Source organism: Trachurus japonicus, chromosome 9 (genome assembly GCF_045865225.1).
Source record: "Trachurus japonicus isolate A0001 chromosome 9, Traja_1.0".
NCBI classification, from domain to species: Eukaryota; Metazoa; Chordata; class Actinopteri; order Carangiformes; family Carangidae; genus Trachurus; species Trachurus japonicus.
This window is the reverse complement of record NC_140915.1, coordinates 37589031-37616599: the sequence shown is the minus strand read 5'-3', so window position 1 is coordinate 37616599 and position 27569 is coordinate 37589031. Positions and strand designations below refer to the sequence as shown.

The window sequence follows — 27569 nt, the reverse complement described above, 5'->3', positions numbered from 1 at the left end:
GGTCTCTGTGGAGGTTTGGCCCCCAGAAGGAGCTCTCCTCCTCCTGCTGCCCTGCATCAACACTCACACAGGCACTTTATCCATCAAAAGAAGAGGCATCGGCGTCGCACTGTGACGTCTGGAAGACTTGGTGCAAAAACAAAAAAAAAAGGCTAACTCCGACATTGCTAACTTTTGGCGTGTTGTTCTGCAGGAGCCCGTCATTTCTACAAAATATTCTCCGTCGACAAAAAAAAAAAAGAAGAAAAACATTGTGATTATTCAATGAAATGAAAAATCCTCTTGTGACGTAGCGAAGACTTGAAGAATTCTCCTTGAACAGACGGGGAGGAGGAGGTGAAGTGAGGAGCAGCCGGGCAGAAGGCACTCACACTTGGTTTCTTTTCCATGCTGCTCCTTCGAGGTACGACCTGAAGGCAAAGATGATCTACAGATTTACATGACTGGACAGTTCTCCATGTTGTCACCAGAGTCTCGTGACCCGCTGGTGTAACAGCAGACGTACGTACAGGCGAGCCCTTATTCTACAGAAAGCCCCTCCTGTGCTGCGCTGAGGAGGTGGGGGGAGCGGCTGAGTCCAGTGAGGCTCTGCTCTGCCTTTAGTGTTGGGTAATACTGAGAACCGGCATGCAGCGTGACTGGCTGTTTGCTGTGGGGGGAGGGAGCGAGGGGGGGGTACAGTGAGGTATAACAGTTGACTGTGGTGCTGAAGGTTGCTGAGAGCTCAGGAGGGCTGGCGTGGCACTGGCTGCGCTGCAGGAGCAGGGCGGGGGAGGCGGCGGAGTCAGGTCTCAAAGTACTTGTAGATGGCCGTGACGTACGTCATGACGCTCTGCCAGTCCGGCCGCTCCGTGTGCACCATCTCATTGATGTCCTGCAGCACAGACAGAGGAAAAATAACTGAATATTGTTTCACGTGAGTTGGCAAGATGAGAAATTCAGATTTTTATTTATTTATTATTGTTTTAAAAGCCTAAGGACCTCATGCTGTACTTAGACCTGGAGAAAATTAAATATAATCTGAGGGGAACACCTGAAAAATGTGATTCTGTTTGGGGCTGTATGATTAGTTAAGAGACACTACAGGACAAATGAAATGCTCACCTCTGACAATTAACTTCTCACCATATGTCATTTCCCTCTCTGCGTCATTTCAACTCATAGACCAGCGGTTGGTTCCCAACCTTTTTTGGCTCGTGACCTCGTTTTGACATCACAAATTTCGGGCGACCCCTCAATCAAGATGCGCTAGCCCAGATATTTTTATATGCTGCATTTTATTTGAACTCAATTTATATTCGATAAAGTGAAATTATAGAATACTGTTATTTAAAATTGTGTGTGGTGTTTTTAATTATAATTTTAAAAAGAGTAATAATTAGTTAAAAGTTATTATCTGCCTACGGTATGTGTATTATTTCTCACTCTTACTGATCTGTAACAAGATTATGTAGGACTGGGGGGGGGTAAGTGGTTGTTAATTCTCATTGTATGTACTTTTGCCGATCAAATGAATTAAAAGTTTTAAAAGCATCAGATTTGTCAAAATGTAAAGTTTTATATAATTTGAAATTACATTTAAACCTTTTTTTAACAAAAGTAAGACATACAGTAATAACTCTGAAAATGTCAAATAATGTAAACACAAAAGAATAACAAATATTAAATATTTTGTGCCGTATAGTGGATTTAAGTGTATTTATATATAAAAAAAACTTCCTTCTGAAAACATTGAAATAGATTTTCCAGCTGTATTTCTATATTTACATTTGAATACATCTTGGCAACACTGAGCAGGATATATCCTTTTTTTCTAAATAAAGTGACAAATTATGTAAAATTTGTCAAGAAACTTTTATAAAGTGTTTACTTGCAAAAGTGAATTACATTTATTCCACATCTGAGTCCAGGTTTTATTCTCCCGTTGTTAGTCAGATCTTTATGAAAGAATATCGGTTACACTACTTGACACTGGGTTGCATCACATCATTGAACTAATAATGACCTAAAGAAGACACAACAAGACTAAAAACAGAAGACCTGCAGCTGACAAAACTGCAAGTCACCCTGGAATGACCCTTGAATGATTAATATCAGGAGTTGAACTTTAATTCACATCATGAATCATGAGGGCTTATCAGAAAATACTGGGACAGAATAATGTGTCTACAATTAAAAAAATAACAAAGGGGACAGATTTTTTTTTTTTTCTTTTTCAAAGGAGGTTAAATCGAAAGCAACTGGACTTAGTTATTTGTCCAGTTGCTTTCGATTTAACCTCCTTTGAAATACTATGACCTGGGCAAATGAGAATATGCACCGGCTTAAAGGGGACAGATACACCGGCCTACGCCTTCCTGTGTGAGTACATATGATGTTGATATTTTAAAGGGGACGTATTATGGAAATATCACTAAGGCTCTTTAACTATTTGGGTGTTTGTCTTGCCTTCCAGCCACCAAAAATGTGAGAATTGACAAAAAAATCTGTAATTTTCAGGCTCCCTAGGTTGAAATCCATGTGGTTTTATGAGCTGTTTTCTCAGATGTCTTCCAGTGACGTAAATAGCTTTTGAATTTCCATAATCCCACCCCTACCTGAGACCGGTAGAAGGGGCGGGGCAAGCAGTGGTTCATTTGCATTTAAAGGGACAGGCACTGAAACCAGCCGCTCTGAACAGGGCTGTTTTGAGAGGATGAAAAGAGCTGTGATGTTTGATCCTTGGGGTATTTTGACCAAAGTATGTCACAGACATGTCTTTAAGACACCTGGGAACTATTTTAATTTGTGGAAAAGGGGCATAATATGTCTCCTTTAAAATATGATAGTTTATATATTTCTTGTTTTTACAACTATATCAAATCAAAATGAATAATGATATGAGACCTACCAAAGTGCATTTGATGCCCACACTCTCTGCAGCCTGGAAAGCTAAGGTGAAATTTCTCCTCTGAGGAAAAGAAGTAGGAGAAGGTTAATGAGATTTATGAATCTTAAAAAAAAAGTCAATGAAACAGTGTTAAAGGGATAGTTCACCCAAAATTCAAATTTCACTCATTATCTACTCACCCTCATGTTAACTAAGAGCTGTGAGAATTTTCAGAGTCCTCCGTGCCTTCTCTGAGTTACGGGGGGGGGGGTCCGCACAGCAGTATTTGTCCATATAATGGTTGTGAATGGATACCACTTTTCTTCGTCCAAAAAGACACAACAAAAAGACATCCAAATACCTCCATAGTGCTCGTCTGTAATGTCCCTCTTGTATTGAAGCCCCGACATGAGAAATTGTTCCGCCGGTCAGAGCAAATCAGGAAGAGCAGTGAACTGAGACACTGGGAGCTTCTGGTACAAAAGCTAAAAAATATAGACTTATTTAATTTTTTTCGGAACAATTTCTCATGTCGGGGCTTCAATACAAGAAGGACATTACAGACGAGCAGTATGGAGGTATTTGGATGTTTTTTGGTGTGTCTTTTTGGACGAAGAAAAGTGAGCACCATTCACAACCATTATATGGACAAATACTGCTGCGCGGACCCCCCTTAACTCAGAGAAGGCACGGAGGACTCACAGCTCTTAGTTGACATGAGGGTGAGTAGATAATGAGTGAAATTTGAATTTTGGGTGAACTATCCCTTTAACAGTAACAGACAGAGGGGATAAAGTGTGGACAGTCTGGGCGTCGCTCCTCCTCTGCTCTCCACTTGCCTTCTCCTGGCTGGTCAGCTCCTGGTAGGGGATGTGTGCGGGCAGGTAGGTGTGGAGCACGGCGCAGAAGGCCAGGCCGTCGTTCCAGCTGCTGCTGAAGTTCGTGATGTCGATGTTCTGAAAAACACGGCAGTGACCATCCAGTTTCACTTTGATTGAATCCAACAGAACAATTTACTGTCTGGGACAGAAAAAAAAAATCTATTTACAATCTATTTTTTGCTTCTTATCTGATCTGAAGAGGGAACAACATTTGAACCCAGGTCGTGAATGTCACTGCCTCTGTGTGTCACACAGGCTTTCAACATCACCTTCAACAATGTTATAGTCACAATAAATTCTTCTCCTAGAGATATTTAAAATGATTTAAGCTCAAAGAGCTGCAGTGTCAACATTCATCATCCAGTCCCCCATCACCTGTCAGCCGGCCTCTAAAGTCAAAGATTTACAGGTGCTGCAAACGGCCAGAGGTTATATGTGACTAGATGTTCACATCTCCTCGCTGTCACAACTATAATCTAGACTGTGCTCAATGATTCAGAGAAGAGCTGGTGTTTTCGTCAGGTAGGTAGAGTCACAGGATGTGTTAAATGGAGCCCACTTCCTGGAGAAGACCTTAGCTCCCATGGCAACCACAACCTCCATCAGTTAAAAGGGGTAAACATCACTTCGATATGGCGCATGGCTCTTGACGAACCTGCTGATTGTCATTTAACTCGGTTCTAGGTCAGCGGTCAGACGTTAATTGTCTCTGCTGGTGTTTAGACAGACGATCTGGGATCTGAGTCGACCGTCAGCGTGCATGTGTATCAACAGCAGCATCGCACTCGGCAGGAAGCAGAGCGGCTACAGACAGAAACACACCCTGATGTAGGAGAGATTTTCATGAAATCCGACCTCATTTTTGATAAAATTTGTGTACCACAGTTTGTCTGCAAAAGTGTTATTCCATTTGTGCCGATCTTTAGTTTCATACAGGCAGAGTGCTCATTGAGTCAGCTGCCTCCACATTTTTGGAAGCAGCACTAATATTTAAAACATGTATTATATATATATATTTTCATTCTTTGAAATGTGCTTAATAATTCTGTCATGAAACTCCTAAACCGATAGAAGAGAAAATAGTGCTGCCTGACTGTCCCGACTGTTTTTCTAGCTCTGCAGATGCTGTTTTCTTTAGATATCTTCGCCTTCACAAAACAGCGAGTCATCTTGCTGCTGCTGACGGGAACTGGCCATGAGCCACAAAATACACATGAGAATTTCCATATTTAAAAAAGGCCAATTCATCCTGACATGAAGGACCAGCCTTTTTTTAAAATGTATCATCTACTGTAAGTGACCGTCACCATTTCTAATTAGACTGAGTCTTTTTTCTGTCAAACGTGTGACAGGATCATCCAACACCCAGTTGCCTGGGAGTTCATAGGTCAGATGAAGAACTACTGAGGCTGAGGGGAGGATGATCTGACGCAGCACATGATGCCACAGTTGGTAAATTGCTAAATAATTGGAGCGGCTTTCCTATTCTGAGACTACTGCAGCCCACGGTGCACATACTGAGCTGACCTTGTATGGTCTGCAACGAACCAAACTATAACTGAACCTGAACCGGGCTAAATAAGCGTCGCACAGAGACGGAGAACCTGTACGTCACCACAGCACAAACACCAAACACCTACCTATGAAATAATAAACTACTACTGCTATACTAATAAGTAAGAAAATTCTGCCATTTTTCAGGAACTTAAATCACAAATTTACATTTTCAGGAAGTTAAAAAAAATAACCTCTCTTAACTTAGAAAAATAATCAAATAAATGATCTTAATGAGTGATTTAAAGCTCTAAAGTTATATTTAGCACTCAATGTTTTGCAGGAGATTGTTGTGGTAAGAAAATAAGAAAATGACATAAAAGGTTGAAAAGAACAAGACCAATGAAAAGAAAGTTATGCCACCCTTAAAGATCAAGTCAACAATAACCATACTACATTTTTGTGTTGTTTTGTGCTGGTTTGAATAGTTAAAAAACAGTTATTTTGTGTCCTTAAGTTGTTTTATTTCAACACGGTATTACCTCTGAGTTAAAGACAACTCTACTTGAAGATTCATCTTTTCCAGCGTTGTGTTTTGAGTTTATTTTACTTAAATGGAGAAGAAAATTTAAAGGCCCAAATAGGACGATATACAGTATACGTTCTATATATGTTTTTTCTTTCTACAAGATATGAAAGAAATCATATCGACACTATGAAAGTGCAGTTAAGGAGATGCTACCTTTTAAAGATGAACGATTTTATCTTTTGGGTAAAACATATTTCTTCCTTTCTTATTTTTTAATAACTATTTATTGTGCCTGGGTGTTCAGTCCACAACAGTGAAAAAACAGGTGCTTGATGAGAAACTAAAACAGGGTTTGGAGGAGAGTTATAAAAGATTTAGATCAAATCCACGACATGATCTGGGAAATGTTTTTAATTTGGGATGAATGGACCTGGATTGACCCCAGAGACAGATACAGTATGATTGGCTAAGGGTTTATACAGGAATCTTGAAGTTAATTCTAAAACCTTTTTAAGACTTTTTCAAGACCTTCTCAACTTTTTTTAATACCTCACCGCCGCTTCAAGCTGTAACCATTTACATCAATGACACTTTTAACGTAACAGTTTTCGTTTGTGATAAAGACTAGAGACTGCTATGATACAACAGAATTCAAAAAAGGCTGGGATAATAAATCAAAGGCAAAGTTTATCAAAAAAAAAACATTGCTCAACTCTCAAAAAAACAAAAACCACAATCTTCTTTTCTTTTTCATGAACTGGTTCATCTTTGTTTTTTAATAAAACAAATAAATTCACACACTTCCACAATGTTATTTACAACTCAAACTCTTGGACAGCTAATTCAGAAAAAATACCTTCAATATTTAAGACTTTATAAAGTCGTGAAAAGACTTTTTAATACTTTTTAAGGGTCTTAATTTTCCCAAATTTGATTTATCACCTTTTAATACTTTTCACGACCCCGCGGATACCCTGATGTGTGACTGTCGTAGAGCTGTGTGGAAGGTGTATTCAATTGTTTTAGTATTGCACTTTTATGACCAATCATTTTGCTTTTTTTTCAATGCTTTCCCTCCCATGTGCCAGCATTACCCAGAATGCAACTCAACCATTATGTGTTAAGGATGGGTTCGCTTCTCTCTGACTTCACACCTCCAGATTCTGTTCATTTTCAAACCTGTGGTTTTGACTCTTCACAATAAAGCGCAGATCTACAAACTAATTTTTGGTGTGTTTAACTTCATTTGTTATTTTCAATTTCTACAGCAGCCACTAGAGAAGACCTGCAGCTACTTTGACTCCAGTGACTGGAGGTGAACCTACCTGGTAGCCCTCGGTCTTCTTCTGACACCACTTGAGCAAAGCATTTCTCTTGGAGCCTCCGTACTCTCTGGCCAGAGCTGACAATGGGTCCTTCCTCTCCTCTCTGCAACACACACACACACACACACACACACACACACACACACACACACACACACACACACACACACACAGGAGACATGTCAGCAAACACCACAGATTAGGAAGATTTACTGTGTCAGAGAGGTAAACACATTACATGGAAGAGCCTGTGTGCCCAGTGAGAGGGAGAGCTGACATCACTGGGCCGTATGTTTCCTCAGCCAATCAATCACAACGACAGTGACATCACAGCATCACACTGTCGTTACACAGACAGCGTGGGCAGGACGACGGTGAACAGTGCTGGGCGCGTTACTTTTACAAAGTAATTAGTTACAGTTACTAGTTACTTTCTCCAAAAGGGAACTGAGTTAATGAGATGCACATCTCAAGGGGCTATCCTGTAAATAAAGTCATAAAGTTAATAACTGAATTACCATATTATAAAAGTAATCAATTACCAGGGAAAGTAACTATTGTGTTACTACTTTTTTTAAATGCTCAAATGTCAAAGTACTTGGACTCATCCTCCCCCTGCCCCCGTTTTCTGGAACTAACCAGTTGAAAACAGTCCCCCCCCCTCAATACGGAGCCCCGCATACATTTTGAATCCATTCTGAATTATTCATTTGATTCATTTTATTCTATCTCGTTATATCTTATTTTGTTTTATTTTATTTCATTTTTATCTTTCTGTCCATTTTCCTTTGTTGTGTCAAAATTGTTATAATGTCCCTATAAGTAGGTCGGTTGTAGGTTTCTGTTCCTATTGTCTTTGTTTATACATTATTTTGATTATCTAATTGGGTGTATTGTGCAAATATGTATTGTGCAAATGTACAAATATAATTTTGATAACTTCACAACCTCAGAACAGACAAAGCTCTGTGGACCCCCTGAAATCCCTGACGCCCCCATGAGGGGGGCCTGGACCCTAGGTTGGGAACCAAGGCTCTAAATAAGTAAGTAAAAATAAATGAATAATTAATAATAAAAAAAAAAAGTTGGTTAGTTCCAGAGTTTTAGTTTTTTCCGACTAGTTGGATGGACTGAAAAAAAATGTGTATATAACGTACACTTTAACGGGCGTATCTTTTGTGATGTGTGGCGCATTTTATTGTCAGTAACTGTCAGACCTACAAACGGGGGAAACAGTAACTATTTTGATTACTCGCCACTGAAATAACGACGTTATTTTATTACGTCATTATTGCCATCACTGCAGGTGAATAAGACAAGCCACTACTTAGGTAGAGGTGAGGCAGAGCTGTAGGAGGACGTACCTGAGGCGGCTGCGCGCTGTGGGGGTGATGGAGGCGGTGGGGGAGGAGGAGGACAGGGAGAGAGGAGAGGACGCTGCACTCATGGCCATCAGGGAGGACGAGGACGCCCCGTCTGCAGCCGACATGTCCCTCTTTATCTCCTCGCTGCTCCTGCGGGACACTGCTCGGGACAGGGGGAGATGATTATAGACGGTTTATTTTGTCACTTAAAGGGATAGTAGCATTTTTTAAAAGTGGGGTTGTATGATCTACAAATAGCCCCTAAGTACTTTAATTGCAGTAGAAGACTCTCTACACTCCTCCCATTAGCAACGCCAGCCCATAATAGCCCTGCCCAGAGATTTACAACATACAGTGTTGTGAATGGACCCAAAGAAACGGCCTATTTTCACGGCCTAAAAGAGGTTTTACGTAAAAAAAACACAGTTCCATTGTTCGCTGTAATATAATTTTTTCCAGCCCTTCAAAGTGCAGGAAAAACACAGTTTTTATTTGGACCTAACCAACTCACGTATCCCTCCGCCCAGGGTTAGCGCCCGCTGATCAGCAGTTGGTTAGCTCCAAATAAAAACTGTGTTTTTCCTGCACTTTGAAGGGCTGGAAAAAATTATATTATAGCGAACAATGGAACTGTGTTTTTTTTTTTCAGGTAAAACCTCTTTTAGGCCACAAAAATAGGCCGTTTCTTTGTGTCCGTTCACAACACTGTATGTTGTAAATCTCTGTCCAGGGCTATGGGCTGGCGTTGCTAACGGGAGGAGTGCAGAGAGTCTTCTACTGCAATTAAAGTACTTAGGGGCTATTTGTAGATCATACAACCGCACTTTAAAAAAAATGCTATTATCCCTTTACACGAGATTGAGTCGTCGTTTACCGCTCCGGTTTGCGTCTCTAACCTGAGATGGCCTTGGTGGAGTCCATGGTGTTGGTCACCCTCTGGAGGACAGACTGGGGCCGGCTGGACGAGGGTCCTCTGAGAAGGTGCTCGGCTGCGGACACATCACGTACATACAAGTCTGAGTGTTTCTATAAGGTCTTCCTCTGACATGAGACGCAGCAGGGTCAGGGAAGAGCCACATTCCAGCCCCCATCTGAGTTCAGGGAATACCAACACACGAGGCCAAACCCGCTCAGCATGAAAACTATAAATCAGAGAAACATAAACTGAACTCTGGAGGCTGTAGCCAAGTCTGCACGTTCACATGAGACACTTGAACTCATTACTGGTGAGAATGAACTGAGGGGAAACGCTGTAGCTCATTGTGGCTCGTCATTTCCCTCTTATCTTCCTCTCTAGTGTTTCGATGAACTGAGAAAACTGAGTCAGCACAGAGTACCTGCTAACTCCCAAGTACAGGCCCTGGGGAAGCACTCGGCCTTTATTTCTCATGAGAGAGGGGACGGTCCATCCCATCGACCACTGGGATTGTTTACTGTGATAGAAGTGCAGCAGAGTCTGCCTCATCCTGTGTGTTGCCCATAATTAAGAGGACAGTGTTCTGCCTTTTTCTAGAGACATTGTAAAGTCAATAGATGGAGAGCATTGAACCAGCGGCTGCCTCACCTGGCATTGTGATGTCTGTGTAGCTGGGCCTCTTGTCACTCAGTGAGGAGAGCGGCTTGGGTGCCGACATCGACCCACTGATGGAGTGTCTCTGAAACAGTCAGAAAAAAAACAATACAAATTATACTCAACAGTCTTGGTGAGAAGAGAAACACAACTCAAAACATGTGACCTTTCTTGAAAGTTTTTGGAAGATGTGATTTTGTCTGTCTTAATCCAGTGATTCTGAAGTTTTTTTTATTTGTGAAAGCGTCTACTTCCTGCTTCTTCAGATGAATAAATAAACAAATAATTAAAAAAGCTCAGATAACTGATGAATCATTTTACTCATTTACATCTCGCCTGCCTCCCTGCGGGTTAACAAACCAGCAAGGTGTGAAACAAATCACCTCAGTGTGGACATCCTCAGATTTGAAGCTGTACTCATTTGCACTTATAATAAAAACAGCATCTAATATCTGTGCATAATGTGTCTGTCATAAACAGTGGTTTAGATGAACACATTTTGAGAGAGAGCAGCTCTCAGCAGAACAACTGAAAGGCTTGTTTATTATAATATCTGCACCCATTATATTAAAGGGATAGTTCAACATTATGGCAAATTGGCCCATTGCCATAATCCATAAAGTTTTAGCAGTAGGTTCGTTACCTTTAATTGTCGGTGCAAGCTATTTTTAGAACGGCAGAGCAGAGCTGTGAGCTGCTCAGAGCTACACTACGGAGGCTAATGGGATTTCTTGATTTCCCTCATCAAACTCATCAAATACACAATCCAACAACTCCAAAACGCTCTGGTGGACAAGTTGTGAGCTGCACATTCACCACGCTATGAGATAATAACAGAACATTACAAGACAGAGTTGTTTTAGAGGCAAATGCAGAAACTGCTGCCCCAGACGGGAAAGTGCATCAGCAGTTTTGCATGAATTTACCTCGAACCTACTCCTGAAACTATAGGGATTATGGCAATGGGCCAATTTGCCAAAATGTTGAACTATCCCTTTCGATTTATAATGTGGCAGTGAGTGTGTGTGTGGGCGTGGGTGTAGATGTGTGCGCCTGGCCTGTGTGCATGTATGATTGTGAATGTGTAAGAGGCAATGAAATGTATGGTAGGATATGAACTTGTAGTGTATGTATTTTAACTAATGTATGTATGGAATCTCAAATTTTGGATTATAATGATAATATATATGGATGTAACTGTTTTTATATGTTTTTTGCTCTCATGTTGTTTACCGTTGTCTGTGCCCAGGGACTGCAGAAGGAAATTAGTGTAGAGCAAAATCTGGCACAATGTATGTATTGAGCAATGTCCCTGATAAATAACTTAATAAATTAAATTAAATTAAAGAAGAGAAAAGACTCCTTTCCACATAATGTACAATGAAGTTCATAATTAAGGACGAAAAATGTTGTCAACAGAGAGTCTTCCCTCCTCTACCTGTATGGGTGAAACAGCAGCAGCTGGAGGCGTCTTCATGGGACTGGGGCTGAGGGGGGTGCGTGGCAGCGGTGTAGCCGGGGCCGACGGGGTCGTCGGGGCCACCGGGGCCACAGCGGCGGCACCGTTGGTAGGTGGACCTGAGATGACACGGAGAAGGGACAGTTATAGTCACATGTGGCTCTGTTCAGCTCCTGCATCAGGAAACTTGTCTATAAAATGTGTGTGAACCATTTCTGAGCTAAGAATAAACAAGAACTGAAAAATAAACAGGATACAGATTAGCACTGGCACATGAATGTGGTTTAGTTTGTCCACTCTCTCAAACACTCCATCCATCACCCTCTATCCTTTTTTTTTTATATTATTACAATCTCAAACTTTGTTCAACTTGAGAAATCAATGATGCAGGACTGATGTCTTCTCATTGTGTGGCGTGTTGCGCGGCACCTTGGGAGGCGCTGTCGAAGCTCTTGATGAGTGTCTTGACAGTGGGCGACGGCTCAGAGGAGGTGGAGGACCGGCGGCTCAGACCCATCCCCTGTCTGAGAGCGGCCAGGTCTCTCTCCACTGCGTTCATGTAGTTATACACTCGGCCTCTCTCCTCGTCCTGCCTGGGAAACACACAGCCTCCAGTCAGTACGTCCACACTGTGGTTATTACAGTTCATCAAAACTAAGACTAACAGAGAAAAAATAATTCAGTAAACTGAAAGAAAAATAAAAAACAACAGTATTCATTTTGTTGTCATTTAATTTTCTCTCTCGAACGCAGACCATTTAATTTTACTCTTGATTTAGCTCTGGGTGAAGGTTAAAGACTTAAATTCAAGGACTTGGTTAAACCATATTTGGTGTCATGCATTCATTTTCCTTTTAAGCTTCTATGAATCAAAGCTTTCCTCCTAATACCTGAAAAACTAAGACTAAAACGAAATATTAACTAAACTGAAACTGTTTGATCACTTGTTAAACTCACTAAAACTAAATCACTAAAATGTCAAAACTATAATAACCTTACTCGACCCTATGGTTTGGTTGGGGCAAGTACATACTTAATACATATAATCAAATCACAATTAATAATGTATTAGCTGTGATTTTCTCTTTGGGTCTGTGATGGTCATTTCTGCCCTGTGAAAGAGGAACGGGGGTGAATCCCCTCATGACCGTCCTGCTCCGTGATCAAATAAGCAGCTACATGCCCCTCGGTTTTGTTTGGAAACAGCAGACAGATGATGACAGTGCGACCGAGCCGCTCCACACGTCTCTCTCTCTCTCTTACTTGCGGCTCTTGACCTCGTCCAGCTCTTTGCTCAGCTTCTCGTTCTTCTCCTGCGCTTCCTGCAGCCGGCGCCGCAAGTCTCCGATCTCCTCCTGGGCTTCCGACTTGATGTCATTAGCAATGACAACAGCCGTCTGCAGATCGGCCTGGAACTGACGCCACTCCATTGACTCCTCCTGTAAACACAGACACAGAGAGACACGCACACACACACGATGAGACATCAGCAGAGAGCTGAAATATATTTAGGCTAAATGATGAACTAGATCATTGAAGCAGTATTGATGAATCGTTTCGGTCACTCGGGGCCTGAGACTGAGCTGATGGGAGCAGCGACAGTGAATGAAAACTGTTGTGTAAGTGCAAAGATTAATGATAATTATCAGATGAATGTACCATTTAAAGGGATAGTTCAACATTTTGTCAAATTGGCCCATTGCCATAATCCCTATAGTTTTAGGAGTAGGTTTGTTACCTTTAATTGCAAGCTATTTTTAGAACGGCGGAGCAGAGCCGTGAACTGCTCAGAGCTACACTACGGAGGCTAATGGGATTTCTTGGTTTCCTTCATTAAACTCATCAAATACACAATCCAACAACTCCAAAACGCTCTCGTGGACAAGTTGTGACCTGCACATTCACCACGCTATGAGATAATAACACAACGTTACGAGATGAAGTGGTAAATTCATGCAAAACTGCTGATGCAGAACCCGTCGGGGGCAGTTTTTCAGCAAGCAGTCTCTGCATTTGCCTCGAAAACAACAAAGTCTCATAACGTTCTGTTATTATCTCATAGCGTGGTGAATGTGCAGGTCACAACTTGTCCACCAGAGCGTTTTGGAGTTGTTGGATTGTGTATTTGATGAGTTTGATGAGGGAAACCAAGAAATCCCATTAGCCTCTGTAGCGTAGCTCTGAGCAGCTCACGACTCTGCTCTGCCGTTCTAAAAATAACTTGCACCGACAATTAAAGGTAACAAATCTGCTCCTAAAACTATAGGGATTATGGCAATGGGCCAATTTGCCAAAATATTGAACTACCCGTTTAAGATAAAAGTTGCTGCAGTTCACCTCACTGTCTGTCTCTTTTTTTCTCTTGCATTCTACTGTAATTTGCTAAGTTATTTGGTGCAGCAGCTCACCCTCAGTCTGCGGTGGAGGATTTTAATCTCTCTCTCCATGTCGTGCTTCTGGTCCTGCAGCTTCTTCACAGAGTCTGAGGGGAAGAACATACAGGCTGTTAATGATGGCGCCAACAGGCCACAGAGTCAACTCAACACTTAAACACCACAGACGTCTGAGCGGAGGAAGTCTGACAGACGTTTGATGGCAGGAGATTAAAACTTTTTTCTTTTTTTTTTTTGAGCGTAATACAAACGTCAGGATGTTGGTTTAGATTTCACACAAACAGGATCTGTGCTCTGAGCGAGCTCTGAGGTCGGTGCTGCTTCTTACTCTCCAGGTCCGTGATGATGAGGTTGTCGTGGAGCTTGAGCGCTCGGTGCTGCTCCACCTCGTCCTCCAGCTCAAAGATGGTTTCCTTCATGTCGGCGATCTCCGTCTCCTTCTCCTGCAGGTCGACGCGCTGCTTCTCCAGCGTGCGCTCCTGCTCCGACATCTGCTGCTGCACCTGCTCCTGGAAGGCCCTGTACTCCCTGTCCAGCTGCACACACAGGATGAGGAGCGTCCTTCATTTAATTATTAACAAGCAATGAGGTGATTAGCCCGCTAATGTACAACAAAGCCTCGGCAGTGTCACACTGTAATAGGACGGAGGTGTGTGTGTGTGTATGATGGTGAGGTACACACAAGGAGCTTCGACTCTGAGTAACCTGGCACAGATCAGTGGCCCAGAAAACTCCTACATCCTAAATTGAATTCAGGTTAAACATCTATCTATGTTTAACCTCGACACTGTCTCTGTGACAGACAGTGATGGGAATAACAGTGTTATAAAATAACCGCATTATAAAATAACGGCGCTACTTTTTTCAGTAATGAGTGATCAAAAAAGTTACTGTTTCCCCCGTTACAACGCCATTACTATTACTGACAATAAAATGTGCCGTCACTTGACTCAAGAAGTCCTGTCACAAAATAATACACCCGTTAAAGTGTACGTTTTTTAAGTGTAAAGCGTACATTATTTACATTTAAAGTGTACGATTTTTACGTGTATGTTATTTACGTTATCAACTACTCGGAAAAAAGCTGTTTATCTGGAACTAACCATCAGTAACATCGCGGAGCCCGCCAGTGCGGAGGAATACTGAGTGAGTTGGTTAGTTCAGATAAACGGGAGGTTAGGGGGGGCGAGTCCAAGTAATTGGACATATATTATTTGAGCATTTTATAAAAAAGTAACACAATAGTTACTTTTCCTGGTAATTAGTTACTTTTATAATGTAGTAATTCAGTTACTTACTCAGTTACTTTTTGAGGAAGGTAACTAGTAACTATAACTAATTACTTTTTAAAAGTACATCCCTTCCTATCCTATTTCCATTTTTTTCTTCTATTTCGGTTTCATTTAAAACAAATTTTCAGTTTTTCTCATATATTGTTATTTTTCATATTATATTCTACTTGCATTGTTTTGGTATTTTTTGATTCTATATAATCTTGGTATTATTATTACTTTTGTACTCACCTATTTTATGGACGTACTGGATTAAATCCTGGTTTATCCTGGTTTATTTTAGGGATGCACATGGTTAACCGTTTAACCATTAACCTATAACAAGAACTAATACTATCAGTTATTTATATATACTGTATATTTTTTTATTAGCTCCTTATATCGTCAACTCATAGGGCGTGCCGACATGTGCAAACTTCCACTGCCTTCAGTCATATTTAGTAGCTAAAAGTTTCACAGGAGGACTGACACTGTGCACCATGAAGGAAGATCAGACAATAAATGTAACCTACACATTGGATTAAATCCTGTGTGCCATGACAGTTGATATAAATGCATCCAAGGAAAATTCAATAAAGATAATTTTGAGAGAAAGATAATTACTTTTTAAAAGTAATGTGCTCTAATTTCACATGTGATCTCTCCAGGCCTCAGGTGTGAACTGACCTTAGCGAAGGTCTCCTGCATCCTGTTGAGCTCTCCGTGGGCCTGCTCCACCTCCTTCTGCATCTTGGCCGCCTTGGCCTCGGCCTCCTCCTTCCCCAGCCGCGCCCCCTCCAGCAGCTGGCAGATGTCGTTCTTGTCCCCCGCCGTGTGGAGCGAGTACAGCTCGGCCACCCTCTGCCTCTCCTGGTCCAGCTGCGCCCGGCAGCGGCTCAGCTCCGCCTGGTCGCTGCTCACCGCCGCCTTGTACTCCTCCAGCGCCGCCGCCATGGCCGAGCGGTCCTGTCTCTCCGAGTCCATGATGCGCTCCATCTGGTGGTTCCTCTCCTTCAGCGCCCCGATCATCTCCTGGGCTTCGGCGTTGTCCTGCTCGGCCATCTTCAGCGTGTTGGACAGGTGCTGCTGCACGCCCAGCAGCTGCTCCCTCTCGAAGCGGGCGTTGTCCGCCAGGTCGCCGTACCGCTGCTCCAGCTCCATGTAGCGTCCGCTCTTGATGTCCTCCTCCAGCACGTAGGACAGGTGGTGCTCGTCCAGCAGGGAGCGCAGGTACTCGATCTGGCGGCCGTAGAGCTCCAGCTTGTCGCTCTGCTGGCACAGCGAGTCCATGAGGATGACCTTCTCCTCCCCGAGCCGCTCGTTCTCTCCGTTCAGCTCCTGCGTGATCTGCTGCAGGTCGGCCAGCTCCTGCAGCGTGGCCTGCAGCTCCTCGGCCGTGCTGTGCTGGTTCTCCTCCATCTGGTGGATGCGCTCCGTCAGGCAGGCCACCGACACCTCGCTGGCGTTGCCGCTGCTGCCCCTCCGCGAGCGGTCCCTGCTGCTGGGCGCGCACTCCGACTCGGAGGACGAGGACGCTCCGGAGGGGGCGTCCAGGGCGTCGTCGCTGGAGGTGACGGCCTGGTAGACCTCGCTGGACTCGCTGTCCAGGTTGTCGGCCGAGCCCCCGTGCGCGTGTCCGGTGAGCAGGTCTTCCAGGGAGCCCGGGGCCGAGCCCTCCACCGAGGAGGTCAGCGTGCCCGTGCCCCCGCCGTCGCTCTGCACGCTGCAGGCCGCCAGGTGGTCCGGGCTGAGGGAGGCGTAGTTGAAGAGCTTGTCGGAGCCGTCCAGCCGCTGCTCCAGAGAGAAGCCCAGCGCGTTGAGCCGGTCCTTCAGCATGCGGTTCTCGCTCTTCAGCAGGTTGAGCTCCTCCCTGATGGCCTGGTTCTGCTCCTGGAGGAGGATCAGAGTGGACTCCACGTCGGCCGCTGTGATGGCTGAAACCTGGGGCTTCTCTTCCTCCCCGACCTCCTCCTCCTCCTGCGGCGGCGGCGGCTCTTCTTCTTTCCCTCCCAGACCGAGCTGGGCCCTCATGTCCCTCAGCTCGCTGCGCAGGTGCAGGATCTCCACGTCTTTGCTTTTAGCCAAACCCAACAAGTCTTTTACTTTCACCTCCAAAGCCACCTTATCGCTGATCTGGCCGTCGGACTTGGACTTGCTCATGCGGCCCTCGGACTCCGTCGGGATCTGGCTGCGAGAGCGCTTCCCCGAGGCCGCATCGCCCGTCACAGTCCCCGACACCGACTGCTTCTTAGTGGCTGATGTCCTGGACGTCCGGAGGCGGTCTCGTGTCGAGTTTGGCTCCTTAGAAGTGGAGGATGTCGTACGCTTGGACGTAGTACCTGGTGGGAGAGGGAGCGTTAAAGAGATAGTTCAACATTTTGGAAAATGCGCCCATTGCCATAATCCCTATAGTCATAGCAGTAGGTTTGTTATCTTTAATGTCGGTGCAGGTTTTTTTTAGAACGGCGGAGCAGAGCCGCCAGCTGCTGAGAGCTACGCTACAGAGGCTAATGGGATTTCTTGGTTTCCCTCATTTCACTGATCAAATACACAATCCAACAACTCCAAAACACTCTGGTGGACAAGTTGTGACCTGCACATTCACCACGCTATGAGATAATAACGAAATGTTACGAGACAGAGTTGTTTTAGGTAAATTCATGCAAAACCGCTAATGCGCGTTTCCCTCGGGGGCAGTTTTTCAGCAAGCAGTCTCTGCATTTGCCTCGAAAACAACTCCGTCACATAACGTTCCCTTGTTATCTCATAGCGTGGTGAATGTGCAGGTCACAACTTGTCCACCAGAGCGTTGTGGAGTTGTTGGATTGTGTGTTTGATGAGTTAGATGAGGGAAACCAAGAAATCCCATGAGCCTCTGTAGCGTAGCTCTGAGCAGCTTGCGACTCTGCTCCGCTGTTCTGAAAATAGCTTGCATCGACAATTAAATGTAACGAACCTACTGCTATGACTATAGGGATTATGGCAATGGGCCAGTTTGCCAAAATGTTGAACTATCCCTTTAATAACTTGCAGTAAATCATGAAATTATAATCTAGGGATTTGGAGACTGTAGCTATACCTGATGTTGTCTTTGGCTTGCTGTCTAGGTTGTTAGCATTGGTCCCGATGGAGGCGGTCCTCTTGGACTTGGCGACAGCGCTGCCCGATGTGGGATTTCCTCCGGCCATGGCTGCTAACAGATCATCATTGCTTTTCACCTGAAAGCACAAACACACAACAGAGTCAGAAAGCAGAACAGCAACATGCATCAGCCAGGTCTCTCTCCACTACGTTCATGTAGTTATACACTCAGCCAGTCAGTATGTCCACACTGTGGTTATACAGTATAGTTAATGAATACTAAGACTGGCAGTGAAAAGATCATTTAGTAAACTGAAATAAAAATAAAAAACTACAGTATTTAACATAAAATGAAAACTATATAAACTACAGAACAGCCACATCATCAGCTGCTGACTGGTCAGGTGAGTGGTGTTTACCTTAGACAGGGGCGCTGTGGTGCCGGACTTGGCTGTTGGCTTCCCGGTGCCGCCGCCGGCCTCGGCCTTCCCTCGGTCTCCGCTCGCCTTACTCGCCGCTGGCCGCACCGACTTCTTCATGCTGAGCTCCCTGACGCCGATACATTTACAGCTCAATCTGTGCACAAAAAGGAGGGGAGGAGAAAGGTAACGTATGTCAGCGAGCAGAGCGATAGCTCCAGTTTTCCATGGAAGAGGAATTCTTTCCACAGACTCTGCTCCCCGAGACCACACCGAGCAGCCCAGCGCTCCGAGAAACCTCCTCTGTCTCTGTGATTTTTTAGGCTGAGGTTCAGTCACCATGGTCTCTGGACACCAGTGGATAATTCAACCTTTGCTCCTGATCTCTACTATAATTAATTTATGTGGAAGTTGTAGTTAATGCTTCTGTTTATTCACATTTCCTTTATGATACTTTGACACTTGCAGCTTAAATCATTTAGTCTTCGCTGCAGTTCTGTGTGGTAGCTGTTAGGACAGCTGCAGGACCACCCCAGACACAGGAATGCAAGATAAACACTCGAACCAGAGGCTTCCACGTGTCTCCACTAGATGGCTCTCGTGTGTTTGTGATCGACCTCACGGCTTTAGAGCTCCACTGCAGCAATGACGACCCTGATGGACACTTGGGTTCGATCAGTGTGGGTGGGTTGCTGCAATCTGTACACATTCATCAGCGGGAGGACCGGGTCTCACAGTTTTCACCTCAGACGACCAACTAAGGGTTTGGTTTTTCCAGCCATGTGCACCAGGAGCAGCTGAGCCCAAAAAAGGAAAAAGCAGATACCCTCACACATCAAAGGGAGAGTTCAAACCGTCCGTCATATTTTGGGAGGCAAAAATATGCGAGTCCGTTAGTCTGTTACCGGCCAGCCGCTCCGATGCGCTGCATCTCATCCCGCACTGGCAACAAATCCTTTAATGCCATCATGTCTGCCTAAGTTGTATTCACAGGCACTTCACAATCACTCTTGCTGTTTAAACAACCTGAAATGATTTCTAATAACTATTTAATGAGGTCAAATTCTTGAATTCATCGGTGGGTTATGATGATTCAAAATGAGTAACACATGATACCAGAATATTCTACAACTATGCCGGCGTCATGATGCCAATAAACTATGTTAATCTGGCAGGGGAGAAGGTGTTGAAACTGGCTGCAACCGAAAGACTAAACCTTGTATAAAAACACAAGAGGCGTTATTCAGTATTGTTCATGACTTGATGCCACGATAGCAAGAAGAAAAAAAAGAAAAGTGGTTTGGGACACAGCTGGAGACAAAAGAGTAAAGTACTTTAGCAAAGACTTGGATGTCTCCGAGTTCCCGTAAGGGGAAAAAGTGAGCTGAAGTGATTTATTAAACACAGGAAGCTCAGCTACAATCTGTCTCTGAGTCAGTGCTGCGTTGTTTTCCTGAGAAAAGGGTTTTGTTGTTTGGAAATGAGAAATAAATATAATCAGGTGTATCACTGGGAAAATCAGACTTTAAATAGAGCGCCGTGTGGCGCGTCGGAGTGGGAGCCAAAGTGTTTAGACAATGCACTGACTGAAACCGTTCCTAGAGTCTTGGATAAATAAATACACACCATGAATCAACAATTAAAATCTGATACAGCCGGAGATGAGGGGGGGTGGGGGGGAGGTGGTGGTGGTGGTGGGGGGTTATCTGCACACAATAGTTGCACATCTGATCTGAGCCACATACTTTACTTTCTCCCTGCACATCACATCCAGAGAGAATCCAAACTAACCTGCCGCTCGGCCGCAACTGCTCCTCATTAGAAAACAAATACGTTCCTGATCCCAGCTGTGTTTCCTTGACACAGGTGTTACTTTAAATCTGTCATCCTGCACCAAATCCTCTCCTCCACGCACACATGTGATGCTTTTTTTTTCTTTTTCTTTTTTTTTTTTTTCCCACCGTCAAGGCTGGATTCATTTGGGCTTGTTATTTCTGTCCGATTAACCTTTGCCTCCGCTGACGTAGATGCTGAGGTCGGAGCTACGCCTCCTTCATACAACCCAGCCACACAAAACACACACTGCTCTAAGGTTTAGGAGGAGTCTGATTACATTTACAGATAAAAATGTGGGGTGAACCCCCCCCCCCCACACACACACACACACACACACAAGTTGAGGGTCTCTATAACACGGTTGCTAAACTGTAAAATAAAAAAAACCACACACACATGTCAAATGCCATCAGACCATACACACTGTTCTGTGTAGGTTTACAAAGAGCTGCACACAAACAACGACATATGGAGGAAATAACAACTAATGTGTGTCAGCTGGTTGGACTCTGCAGCTCTGTGGCTCCTGTGGTGCAGAGGTATATGATGTATTTACTGTCCTGTAGGACACACTCAGCTCTCATAACACTCTGGATGGACTGAGTTTCTGCGTCTTTCATCCAGTAGGTGCGCTTTGCTAGTTTTTTATGTTTTTCCGATATACACTGTTGCCTATAAAGTTGGAATAATTCTGTTTTCAGACACATTCCTCGTTTTACTTCCATTTATAGTAGGGCTGGGCCGATATGCTTCTGTGCCGATTCAATTCTCTAACGATTTTTGGGTCCCGATTTGATTTAAAGCAGAAGTAAGTGATATATTTGTGTTAATATAAGTCTTAAATAGTTATATCTTCCGACAGCAATCACTTACATAGAGTGTTTGGACTGAAACACGGGTCTGTCAGTCACTCTGCTCTGCTCTGAGCCCAGGAGAAAACATTTATCGTATCCTACAGATTTTATCCAATGAGGAGAGAGAACGGCATGCAGGGCTGTGTGTGCAGCCAAGGGCCGCCGTGAATGTGACGACGTAGGGACGAGGACTGTTATGGTGCGTTCAAGGAAACTCGTATTTTTCCGACCGTGAAGTGGTACCAGTTCGATCTGGTACGAGTTCACCGGTCGGAAGTTACGAGTGGCCGTTATAGTGACTTTCACCGGTAAAACAGGTCGGAAAAACACGAGTGGGTTGCCTGAAATGCTACAAAGTCGTAAGTCGTGACTTGAAGCTGTAATTTACGATTTCAAAAGCCTGCCTGGAACGCAGCATTAGCCAAAACGACCGGACCACTTACTTCTGCTTTAAATTGCGATTCTGATTAAACAAGTATTGCGATTTTATATTTCAATTATTGTGATTTTCTGTCCTTAAACAAGAGCAGGTTGAACCAAACACTTGACAATACATCATAAGTCATATTTACAAAAAACAATACACACATCACATCAGTTTGTCTGTTGTGTTTGTTTGTTCACATAGATATCCGTGAACAAAAGAACACAACAGGCCGGTTTGACTTTGTCGAGTGTAATGGCACAGAATACATGACATTGTAGAATAAAGATTGGTCGTCCCCCCCAAAAAAGAATAAAAAAAAAAAAATTAAATTTCGCCAGAAAAAAAACGCGATTAATATAAAAATCGATTTTTTTGGCCCAGCCCTAATTTATAGACATCGGTCATCATCTTTGACCAGGTGCAATGATCACATACTGAGGCCCAGTTACCAGTTTTGATATATCACTTTATACACTTTATCTATCAAGAATAAATCACATTTCATGAGAAAAGGTAAAAAAAAAAAATGTATTCCAGCTTTATGGGCAACAGTGTATTTCGAAAACTTGTGGGAAATCAGACTGCTGGCTTACTGGAAGGGATTTGACCTCACCTTGTAAACTGCCTTGAGATAATCTAGGTTGTAATTCGGTGCCACACAAATCAAATTACACTAAACTAAACTGAAAAGGTGAGTTTTTTTAATATCCAGCTAACCTCGTACTTAAAGGAGGACACATGTTTTCATCTGTACAGTTATCTGACCGGCTGCCTGAGGCTGTTTGTGAGCTGCTGGAGCTATAAATAACTGTAGTGTGGAAAACTTTTGTTGTTGTGTTCCAGTCAGCACTCACATCACACGAAGCTGAAAAATGTCGTTAATAAATCGATTAGTCAGCGAGTTAATCATCAGCTAGTGTGATAATAATTAGTCCTTTGCTCTAGTGAATGTCGTCCATGTTTAACTTCTCAATCACCAGATTTGTTGGCTGATTTTTTCTCCAGACAAACCATCAGTTTGGTGACATCAGCATTTTCTACTATTTACTGATGCTATAAAGCAGATTAACTAATAATGACAATCTACTGTATTCAGAAAATTGTACAGTACAGTCGTCTAATCTTTATAGCTCGTCCTTATGATGTCATACTCTGATATGTAGCACATCCGGACCCAGTTTCTACATGACCTCTTATCACAACTATGTGCTGCCTGTGGTCAGTATCTGAATGTCGATATGAATCCGTTCATCTATAACACATATGTTTCAGCCGTGCAGGGCGTTTTCTCCCAGCGCTGACATGTGCTCTCAACAGCCGGCCAGTTTTCTGAATAGCTGAACGTGTGTCAAAGCAGATGTCTGACGCCGAGAGCTGCGAGCTACGGCGCAAAGCCTTTTCACTGGATCTGAATAAACATGGGAGTGCAGGCTGGGGGAGCGACAGAGCAGCTAAATGGGGCAGAGTCAGCTGCCTTTTCTTTCGCTCTCCCGCTCTGCAGAGCAGCGCGCGCTTCAGGATGAAGGTCTACACACGACCCACCACAAAACAAAGCTTTGTGAGGCCGCGGATCATCTCCGAGCCCCTTTAATCTACAGACACACCGGCCTGTCAACTCTGAGCTGGTTCAGTTTGAAAAAAAAAAAAAAAAGGTCATGGAAACGAGCTGCTCCGCTGGTAGTTTACCCCGACATCTGTGATGAATCACACAGTCAAAAACAATGCTGTTTGTGTGACATAGAAAAACTACTCTCCCAGTGACTCCACGTCGCTGGTCTGCCTGTTCTGCTCATGACACTGTGATGTATTCATCTTCATTCATAAAGCCAAGATCTGTGATGAACAGCACGGGGAGGGAACGGTCACACTCACAGTCCATCAGGTTTCTCTGACAGTGTCATCAGATTCGTTGCCAGCTACATAAATCTGCTGAAAAGCAAAGATGATAGTTGGACTTAATAATATACAAGTGACCAAGAGGACAGTATTGTGTTAAAGGGATAGTTCAACATTTTGGCAAATTGGCCCATTGCCATAATCCCTATAGTTTTAGGAGTAGGTTCGTTATCTTTAATTGTCGGTGCAAGCTATTTTTAGAACGGCGGAGCAGAGTTGCTCAGAGCTGCACTACGGAGGCTAATGGGATTTCTTGGTTTCCCTCATCAAACTCATCAAATACACAATCTAACAACTCGAAAACGCTCTCGTTGACAAGTTGTGACCTGCACATTCACCACGCCACGGAACGTTACGAGACAGAGTTGTTTTCAAGGTAAATTCATGCAAAACCACTGATGCGTGTTCCCGTCGGGAGCAGTTTTTCAGCAAGCAGTCTCTGTATTTCCCTCTAAAACAACTCTGTGTGGTAACGTTCCCTTATTATCTCATAGCGTGGTGAATGTGCAGGTCACAACTTGTCCACCAGAGCGTTGTGGAGTTGTTGGATTGTGTATTTGATGAGCTTGATGAGACAAAAACCAAGAAATCCCATTAGCCTCCGTAGCGTAGCTCTGAGCAGCTCGCAGCTCTGCTCCGCCGTTCTAAAAATAGCTTGAACCTACAATTAAAGGTAACAAACCTACTGCTATGACTATAGGGGTTATGGCAATGGGCCAATTTGCCAAAATGTTGAACTATCCCTTTAAATTAGGCAATCTAAGGAGTCATTTTGCCCATTAAAGACAATCACTTTCTCTCAGTAGGCCAATGCAAAGAGATGTAGGTTATAAACAACTATTTGTGTTTGATGTGTTAAATGACAACATCGACTTAGAAGAGGTTTTGTGCTGCCGACTGCACGCCGCTGCACTAGGCTGGGAGCTAATAACACTTGTCCCGATTCAAATTAAATGGAGCCGCAGTATTTGATTTCAGTGTTAATGAATGCAGTGGATCTGATCCAGGACCGACCGAAGGAACAAGTGTGTGTAGTGTTCCTCGGGAGACAGCTGAACAAAAGCATGCCACTGAGACGGAGGGGGACGAAGAAGAAACAGCCGAGGAAGAGGAGGAGGTGGGGGTGGTGGTGGTGGTGGTCCACTAACTCATAAATACCCCTTCCCTGCTCTCCTTCCTTATTCATGCTTTAACTGCGGGGAGGCACTTCCTTGCCATAACATCAGCTTCCTGTGGTGGCGTCTCCAGTAAAAAAAAAGAAAAGAAAAAAGAGTAAACTCTACAAGGGGGACTGTGTGTGCACAAGGACAAGCAGGCACCAGACTGCCGAGACAGAGCAGACACTGTCAACCTTTGAATTGACTTTTCCAAAATATGCCTCACTATTAAAAACACAAACCCAAAAGACAATTTATAAAACCATTTTAAATGATACCGCCTTCAGATAAAAGATACCAGGAAATATTGTGATATCAATGCTGCTATAACACTGACCTCTTTACCATCATATAAGATACCATTGATATGCTGAAGTGAAGACTGTATTGACCCATAGTATGACTGTGTGTGGAAAAACCTGTGATCGGGACACGCTGCTGTTTTTCCCCCTGTTCCGTGTCACCTGGGGGCAAAGTTTCCAGGACCGAGGAGCAGCTTTTCCTCAAAAATATTTTTCTCTAAAAGCACAGCACAGGAGCAGACGAAGCCGAGGAGGAGGATCTCATAAGTCATATCTCCTGGACGTGGAGTGAAAGAGAGTGGGCTGTGAAATACTGCTGTTTCCAAGCTATTCCAGGAAAGCTGGGGAACATCTGTGGTCACCTCTGGTTAAAGAAGATATTAGATCAACTAGAGAGGGAGAATGAACGCACACACACACGCACACACACACACACACACACACACACACACACACACACACACACACACACACACACACACACACACACACACACACACACACACACACACACACACACACCACACACACACACACACACAGAGAGATAGGAGCTCTGCAGTGGCAGTACAGACCACATGAAGTGATGACTGTCACCCTCCCTCCACTGTTGACTCTTCCCGTGGGAATGGTAAATGTACATTGTTCTTGGCTACTCTACATTAGCAGCCACACGGCTAACGTTAGCCACACCAGTGTCATTCAGATAAAGCAGCAGCACGTGCTTTATCAACCAGACCTCCCCCGGTTATGACAACTACTGCCCTCTGTGGGGTCAGGGACTACGATACTATTGTACTGGGGGACAAATGGAAACTTTAAAACAAGGAGATAACCCAAATAGCTAGTTAGCTTTGAGGTCAGGCACGCAGGGAATTTCAGTCATTTCACTTCCTGTTTGGACACGCGCTTTCAAAACAAAAGCACCCAACTAGACACGTAAGCGCCGCCCTTCATTAAAGAAAACCACGTAAACTAGTACAATTATTAAATCAAACCTCCAATAAACATCAAGTTTTGATGAAAATGTTGTATATTAAGTCCGATACCATACAATGTTTGTATTGTATTTAAAGCTATAAGGGACCCGTAGGCTGTTCTCAGCTTCAAAAGCCTTTACAGCCAAACTCACTGAAGTCCAACCAAAGTTACCTTCATATTCTTATTTATACACATTCATATACACTTATTTATAGATAGATACATAGCAGACAACCAGTATGAAGGTCTGTCCACATGTACTGCATAATTAAAAACTATTGCTCAGAAGAGAGATTAAATGATACAGTAGAAAAAACATCGCCGTAGTTAAAAACTGCCATTATAGAGGAAAACAATCTCAGCTCAGTCACAGTCGCTGTATAGATAGATAGTGTTATAAAAACACTCAGTAAATGCTGAAGTACACTAGTGCTTCATGTCAATACACTGCAAAGCCTTATTTTGAAATATTTCACAGTGCAGGTCCCGGTGACTTTTACCAGCTTGACAGCTGAGTTACAATCTGGTTTGAGGGTTAAAACAACAAATTATCACACTGTTCAGACTAAACTAAACCAACACACCGATAGTCTGCACAGTTAACCTAACTCGGGTTAACACAGGTTAGCCCAGGTGTGTGTGTGTGTGTTGTTCTCGGTGTGTGTGTGTCTCCCTCAGCTGTCAGTGGGACACACCGGAGCTGTAGGTGGCTAATGCTACCGTTAGGCTAACACTGTTAGCTTAGCCGGCGAAGAGGCAGCGCTGTGGCCGTAACGTGGTAAAAACATCCATACCTGAGGTTCTGCTAATGTGCCGTCTTAGAGAGACCAGTCAAAGTCCGATTAAAGTCCATTTGCAGTCGATAACAGCTCGATAATCCCGCAAAATGAGAGTCGGCAGCAGGCAGCATCGGTGTCGGGTGTCAGCTCCTTTCTGTTGGCAGCAGCCGGATGATCCTCTGCCCCCTCCTCTGGTTGCATCACCTCAGCATCATCCTCGATCCGCACAGGCAGGGACACTTCACTGCCTCCAGGATGTTTCACTGTCCTACAGGTCATTTAGTTCATTTAGTTGTCTCCAAATGAGTCCTGGAGCTGAGCCAGAGGGCTGCAGCTCCTCATACACACCTTCAATCACACAGGAGCAAGGGTTGTCCAAATCAATCAGTCATCAATAGATGAGTGCTCGTCCTCCTCTGAGTTTTCATAAATCTCTCACTGTATAATGCATATCACAACTAAATTATCATCACATTATTTATCACTGTGACTGTCAGGGGAGAACATGATCAACATTTGTGAAATCTTCCATTTAATATGTTCATATGCCCATCCCTCCTGTGCAACTGTAGTCATGTTTGCATTTCATGGTGAACAGGTCTAAGTAAAGAGCCATAATATATAAAGTCCTTGCAGTAAAAACCCAGAGCCAAAGCCAATTAAACTCTGGATTTATACAAAA

At 43.7% G+C, this 27569-nt stretch overlaps 1 protein-coding gene across 1 annotated transcript; it reads right to left on the bottom strand.

Moving 5' to 3' along the window:
• Positions 1-27101, bottom strand: specc1la (sperm antigen with calponin homology and coiled-coil domains 1-like a). The gene is made up of 16 exons (XM_085787741.1): positions 26903-27101; positions 18656-18812; positions 18235-18373; positions 15843-17494; positions 14213-14420; positions 13900-13973; positions 12755-12930; positions 11921-12084; positions 11471-11610; positions 10027-10117; positions 9359-9451; positions 8463-8622; positions 7099-7201; positions 3709-3825; positions 2891-2950; positions 1-874 (listed from the first exon to the last, which is right to left on the bottom strand). The coding sequence occupies exons 2-16, from the start codon at positions 18773-18775 to the stop codon at positions 785-787; spliced, it is 3387 nt and encodes a 1128-aa protein (XP_085643867.1). The 5' UTR covers positions 18776-18812; positions 26903-27101; the 3' UTR covers positions 1-784.
• Positions 27102-27569: the final 468 nt, after the last annotated feature.

Excerpts from the sequence above, each read along its gene's own strand:
- specc1la (XM_085787741.1), bottom strand. The coding sequence starts at position 18,775 with ATGAAGAAGTCGGTGCGGCCAGCGGCGAGTAAGGCGAGCGGAGACCGA. Across the intron at positions 12,931-13,899 it reads TCCTCCACCGCAGACTGAGG|GAGGAGTCAATGGAGTGGCG; the intron begins GTGAGCTGCTGC and ends CTGTGTTTACAG. Across the intron at positions 10,118-11,470 it reads CTGCTGTTTCACCCATACAG|AGACACTCCATCAGTGGGTC; the intron begins GTAGAGGAGGGA and ends TGACTGTTTCAG.